Genomic DNA, 6,888 nt, shown 5'->3' with positions numbered 1-6,888 from the left:
TCGGAGCCGCGGGGAGCAGAGCGGACTTTTACGGGCGTACCGAACTTTCAGTACTAGAATCCCTCAGCTCTTAAGAAACGGGAGGCAGAAGCGTTCCTGCGGGAGGGATGCCGGCCGGCCTGTCTGCCAGCAGGCACCAGCCCGAGCTCCTGAGGGCTGCCAGCGCCGAGGTGCAGTAACTACAGGGTTTCGTCCAAGCGGCTGCTGAAGAGTTAACGCTTTATAAAATCCAGTTTGAGTGAAAGTTGTTCCTGTCAGGGTGACTCACGATAGACAGGTCAAACCTGCACATTTACTTCACTTTAGCCTAATCATGCATGAATTAAGTTTCTGCTTGCTTCAGTGTCTTTCAGGACTGGGGTGAAGTCGTATTTTGCAACTGCAGCACATTCATACTCGAACCCAAATTTTAAAGAATGATAGTACTTTGAAAAGGCGCATTCCTTGCATTTGCCACAGCCTTACCAGAATTGGAGGGTTTGGGATTTGGGACCGGTTTGTGGCTGAAAACAAATCCGGTACATTCATACCTTCCAGATGTTTGCGGCGATTTCAGAAACACTTTAAACAATCAATATTTCGGGGATGTTGAGTTTAATAGAAACTTTAAAATTCTTGTGACACTTAAAAAAACCATTGTTTTTCAAAATTAAAATTCAGCAGACCATTAAAGCTTCCCAGCGCATGCACACACACACACACTGAAAACCTTGGGATCTTTATTCTCTTATTGTATCATTATTAATACCTGGTTACATTAAGTAAATAAAAAAATACAAAATGAAATGTTTAACACTTCATCCTTTGTTTTGTATAGAACATATACAAATTTTTCTGTTGATTTTTCTGCAATATCTGCTTACTAGTTATTTAAATAACACGTTGTGCATTTTGAGTCTTACCCATAAGAAATCCTAGAGGTTTTTATTTATAAAATTAATAGAAGCTATGAGCCATAATCCTTCATTTGTTGTATTTAAACTTCCTTTTATTTCTAATTAAATCCTATCTGAGCATTTAATGATCTTTCAGTTTTTTAAACTTGTGGGCCAAATAAAAGGGTCATAACTCAAAACATAGAGATAGAGCAGCCAAAAGCCAAAATATGTCAGAAGTACTTCTGCCCCAGGTAGGCTTCTCTCCCTCCTCAACACAACCTAAATTTCAGTTCTTTTCAAAAGGCCAGTAAACATCCAGTCCCTGTAAAATATTCAGTTCCTTTTATTGCGCATTGCTGATGGGACAGTTGAATGTAGATTATTTGTTTAGCTAATGTGGTCTTGAGGTCTGGGCAGCTATTGTGGCCCTGAGGCCAAGGATTAGGATACCTAAGTGAAAGAGTTCCTATTTTCAACTAGACACATGAAGTTGAGCACCCAAATTAAGTTCCCACATTCAACATCTGACTGTCTTCAGAAGTTCACTCAATGATATTCTGAAGATCTCCATTTCAGTTTCCTCATTTTTATTAAAAGGCATGAAGAAATGTCTGAAGGTTAAAATGGGGTTTTTTTTTTGTTGTTGTTGTTGTTTTCTTTTTGTTCTTATTTTTCTCTTCCGTCTCGCTCTTGCTCCAGCCGAGGTGAATGGCCCGCGGTGGGTGTAGCTGGCCTCACCGCCTCTGCAAGGGGAAAATGCTGGCCGTGGGGGTGCTGGCCGGCCTCTCGGTGCTTAGCCTCCTCACTTACGGCTACCTGTCCTGGGACAGCCTCGGACTCGGCCCCGGAGAGACGGAGGCGACGAGGACCGGGCTGGGAGAGGAGCCGGGGGCCGGCGCCCCCAGCTCGCAGCCTCACATCATCTTCATCCTGGCTGACGATCAGGGATTCAGAGACGTAGGGTACCACGGATCGGAGATCAGGACGCCCACTCTGGACAAGCTAGCCGCTGAAGGGGTTAAACTGGAGAACTATTATGTTCAGCCTATGTGCACACCATCCAGAAGCCAATTTATCACTGGAAAGTAAGTTTACTACTTCATCATTCACCTCACCGGCTTAAACGCTGTCCCTGTTGAAAAGAGCACGGGGCGAACCTGGCTAGGTACACCTCTGTCTTATCCTGCAGGCACGGAGGTGCCTTTCTGATTCGCTTAAAAACCTTGAACAAAACGGACTTTCTAAGATGTTTGAAATAGCGAAATCAAAACTCACGCTCGGTGAGCCAATAAGGATTCAGCACTGTGAGCTACCCCTGCAGAGTGCTATAGTGCGTTTACGTTTACGGCACCACAAACATACGTGCTAGTTGTCAAGTAACGTTGCTATTACTGGGAAGCGATCAGCTTAGATTTTTCTGTGCGATTTCAGAGTGACTTACAGGAGGAGTCCGCGTTAGGGAACCGAAAGCGTTACGTTTTCTCCAGTGCCTTCATTGCAGCCGGCACGTTGGATCACGGGGTCTTGCTGAACCTTGACTTAAGGCGAGTTCTCTCGGGGTTATATTGAATTTACGGGATGATTCCCCAGTGTGTCGCGTGTGGATGAGTGCAGGGAATCCAGACTCTCTTTCAGGATCCTCCGAGCTGCAGTATCGCCCTTGTCACGATGCGATTGCCGCTTTGCAAACGATTAGAAATTTTTCTCTTAAGCCGCTAGAATAGGTGCCGCACCAAAACGGCGAAAGCCGTGGGTTGGTGTTGCGTGCTTTGCCGTCTCTGGTAAATTGTGTTTTGTTGTGGTCTGTTAAGTAAATAACCAATTGCCTGACCTAAGGGCCTACTTACGTGCGAAGGTTAATAAGGATTAAGGGCGGGGGGGGTATGCATTTGAACCGTAGGAACGGTTCCCAAATAACTCCAAGCGTGGACACATTTAGTCTGGAACAAAAATGCCTTGTTTCTGTTTAGCTTAACCCACTTTGACAGGAACGGGGAACTCTTAAAAGAGCAAAACAAAATGAGAGGAAAAAAGTTACATAGTTTATTTTCTCCTTTCCTTAAGTATAAACAGGAACAAGGCAATGTTAATATTGCTGGTGAAAGAAGCACATGTTTAAATAAGCAGCTGGCCTGGTGTCTTGCATCTCCATATGGTAGAGCCGGAGATAATTCCTGGTCTCGGTCTAGTTCCCAGACTTGCTGGACCAGGGAGATTTGCATGGAGAGCTGACACGTTATCTAGAGCAAGACTTCCTCATGCGTTTTTTTGGTTTGTTGGTTTTTTTTCCTTTTTCTTTACGCGGACTGTGTCTTAGAAGAGACGTTACTTTGAGACACCTACTCACTCACTCACGAGAACGTAGTTGCCCTGCGGCAACTAAACAGCTTGCAGGGAAAATGTCTATCAGGGTAGCGTTTAATGCGTCTTGGTTGTCTTTAAAGCTGTGCAGCAGTTGAAGCAAGGACCTGTGCCAGCAGCATGTAGCCAGCCAGCTTTCTGAGGACGGTGGTTTGGGAACCAAGGGCTTTACAAAGGGAATGTCATGCTGCACAACAATGACTCACGCAGGGGCTGGAGGAATGGGACGGCCGGGTTCCAGGGGAACCAGGGTGCTGTGTCGGCTCCTGGAGACTGCAGAGGTTGTCGAAACACGAAAAAGAATAAACGGAAAGTAAGGAATAACAGTAACTCAGTTTAACTCTTTTAATCCTTCTTTAAATATGGAGCAGTTTGTGTGTAAGTATATACTAATAGTAAAAGGTAGGCGTGTCCTCAGGAGCCCTGCTCTTTTCGTCGGCTCGTCAGGCGGAAATGGTTCTGCAAATCTGCCCACTTTGGTTTTGGAACCTTTTCTAGGAAAAAAGAAATTTGCTTATACTTCGTTTTTATTTTCTTCGTCTGCTGGTCTAAAACCCGTAGGACCTTTTTTTTCATGTTGTTCTACTTTGGGAAAAAGGAGCAGCGGAGAGAAAGAACTGCCTCGCATGACTGAGAAATAAAGGAGGGAATGGTGAGGGATTAGTAGGCTTGGGTAGAGTATTAACAAGGCAGATTCAGAGGACACTATTCTCCCTTCTGGATGAAGATAAATGCTAGCAATAACTACTTTAATGCTTTCTTAATTAAAATGCCAGGACTCAGCAACTTCTAATCCAGAAGAAGTGCTCTTATTTCTCGAATTCCCAAATGTGTTAGCTCAAGGCTAAAAGCCTGCTCGTCCACTGAAGGATCACCTGGATGCTCCGTGCCTCCCAATACACGCCCCATGCTTAACACGTTCCAAATGTGACCTGACTGATCTATGAAAAACAGAGGGACTTGTGTAAACCAGACTCATTAGGGAGCGCTGACTCACGTTGCCGAGTGGAAGTTAGACTTCAGGCAAAGAGACTACTTTGAATGCTCCAAATTCTCCACAGGTCTCCAGGCAGTCCCTCTAAGGCTTGTGTTAGTAAAAAGACCCTCCTTTTGGTAGCTGTCCTATGCTAGTGAATGAGCACGGGGAAGGAGGTTGGAGGCGACACGTTAAAAGGAAGGGGTAGAATTAGCTCATTTTTCCCCTTCGTGCCGTGCCGCAGCCTAACAGCTGGTGAGCCTGTCTTTCTGACCACCACTTCTTCCCTCTGTTTGCTTTCTCATGTCCTGTGCTTGAGGCTTTGGCCTACTTCCATTTCTTGCTTTCCGCCAGTATTGTCTCTTTCCCCATTCACTCCATCCAAAGCTACTGCTTTGAGGCCAACAGCAAGGCTGGCTTCCACAGCCTTTTATTTGGGGCTTTGTTCATGGGTGCGGGGAGGGGGTTGCAGCTGAGCTCGATCTTGGGAACGGAGAAGAAGAGTGTGAGCTGCTGCGCCGAGTGCCGCACGTGATGTGCTCTCCCGGCCGGCTGCGCTGGGGGCTGCGCTGGGGCGGACGCTGGGAGGTGAGGGAGGCGGCTCTCGGGAAGCGGCTCAGCCCGTGCTCCGCAGCTGCACAACTGCGATCGCAGAAGTGACCTGGGCGAGAGAGTTTGCTCTGGCTCGTGCTGCTCCTGGGGCCGCTGCGGTTCCTGCCTGAGCTCCTACAGCTGGGTTGAAAATTTGATGCATCAGTGGTTTTTGGAGACTCATCCCTGTTGTTGCTTTGCGCTGGCTTGAGCAGGGCACTGGCCTGGCTATACTCAAGAGGTTATTGACCTGCTGATAAATTGTTGAAAGACTGTAGGCATGCTTGGCTTTTTCTTCTTCTTCTTTGTTTCCTCCCAAGGGACGTGAGTGAACGTAAGTTGTCCTCCAGACCAACTGCGTTGTGTGATACAGTATTTTTCTGTTGTTTTCTCCTTGAAAGTAATAGGTATGCCTCCGTAAACTAAATAACTTAAACAGAATAGCTCAGGATACCTAGCTTTAAACTAGTGCTGAGGTGAAAACTATCTTATACAGGCACTGAGTTAGGTGAGAAGAAGTTTGCACGTGAGCATACGTCAGCCATGCTGGAGTATCCTGAAGATACAGAGAGACACGAATGCGGTACAGAATGCAGCTAAACTAAAAGACTGCTTTTTAACTCATCCGTGAAAGAAATGAAAAATAAAGGCGTTTCTGTTGTTTATGCTATTGTAATTTACATGGAAGAACATTAAAAAAAAAAAAAAAAAGCGGCTCAGACTTCAAGTCATCAAGTTCTCCCCCCTAGGAAAAGGGGTTAAGAACGCACAAGATACTCGGCCTGCGCCCCGCAGCCGGCTGGCCAAGCACTCATTGAGTTAGCTGTTGTATCTGTGTGCTTAATAGCCTTGGTGATTTTTCACTGCATCAATGATCTTGTAGACCAGTTTGGCAGTCGGTTTAAGATCTTGATTTACGGAACAATACAGGTCACGTAACGTACTAAGAAAATCTAAGATTAGTTGTGTGTGAAGCTTTCTGCACGTGCGTGTATGAGACTGGGTTGAGATGAGGTAGAGAGTCTAAGACTGGTTTGTTATGGTCGTGTGGTATTGCTCATATAGATAATTTGGTAAGTTACATTATCACGAAGAGTCATCTCCTTTTTAAGTGAAGAATTATTGGAGCATAGTCAGTGTGTGGACAGTTTCCCAGAGTTTTTTAAGAAATTTTGAAAGATTATGACCAAAAGGAGGCATATTCCTCTGAGCTGATGAGACAAAAAGACTCTAAGCTTAGATGAACATCTGTTGGGGTAGCTGACCCAATTCTATAGAGGGTATTACGCAGTGTAGTTGTATTTGCTGCAGTGATACTTAATTCAGCAAGGGAATTTGAGAAATAAGACAGACTGATAAGAAAAGAAGGAATCTAGACATAATATGCCATAAATTTTTTTGGCATTATGTAGGCAGCAGACAACTACTTCCTCTTCCAGGCTCCCAGGTTTCTGCCGACCATCAGACTCGTAACCTTAGGACCATTACGTGTGCTGGAATCCCTCTGAGCCACAGGAAGGTTCCTGACCTACGCCAAGAGCAGGGATCTCTGTTTGTAGAAACGGGCGCACGGCTAGGGTTACAGACCACTAAGGAATCTGAACTCCCTTTTACAGTGAACGCTTATGAGTCACGGGAGCCCTGCGCTAATCTCAAGAATGAGCTTTGCATGACGGGTGGCGTGTGGAGATGGAAGATGTTGAGAACTGCTGAAGGTCTGGGGAAACAAATCCCTTTTTTTTTTTTTCCCCTGGGATAAAATGAAATATCGAGAATTTGCTCATCCAAAGCAGACAGAAATAGATTGTACAGTCAGTAAGCATAATCAAAGTGTTATTTTAATATAAATAATTATACCTGTTAGCTAATTAGAGAAATATTACACATTTGTAAATATGTATAGCTATATATAGCTAGTTAGTATGTATTCTCTCGTAGGCATCCCTGTGCCGCAATACACAGTTCACCATTAAAAATGACAACGTCTCAGCAAACTAAGAGTTATTTTGACAAACAGAAACAGACTAGAGGAGAGTTCAAATACTTCGAATTGAAAGCAGCGCGGCTGACTTGCAAGCAAAC

At 45.0% G+C, this 6,888-nt stretch overlaps 1 protein-coding gene across 1 annotated transcript in view; it reads left to right on the top strand.

Moving 5' to 3' along the window:
• Positions 1-1,586: 1,586 nt before the first annotated feature.
• Positions 1,587-6,888, top strand: part of ARSJ (arylsulfatase family, member J) — a 45,761-nt gene continuing 40,459 nt past the window's right edge. Inside the window, exon 1 of the mRNA XM_009334906.1 lies at positions 1,587-1,963. Within this exon, the coding sequence (XP_009333181.1) occupies positions 1,587-1,963 (377 nt within the window). The remainder of the gene's footprint in view (positions 1,964-6,888) is intronic.

The sequence above is a fragment of the Pygoscelis adeliae genome, unplaced genomic scaffold (assembly GCF_000699105.1).
Source record: "Pygoscelis adeliae isolate BGI_AS28 unplaced genomic scaffold, ASM69910v1 Scaffold31, whole genome shotgun sequence".
Taxonomy (NCBI): domain Eukaryota; kingdom Metazoa; phylum Chordata; class Aves; order Sphenisciformes; family Spheniscidae; genus Pygoscelis; species Pygoscelis adeliae.
The sequence above is the reverse complement of the archived record's forward strand: the minus strand, read 5'-3'. Positions and strand labels throughout refer to the sequence as shown.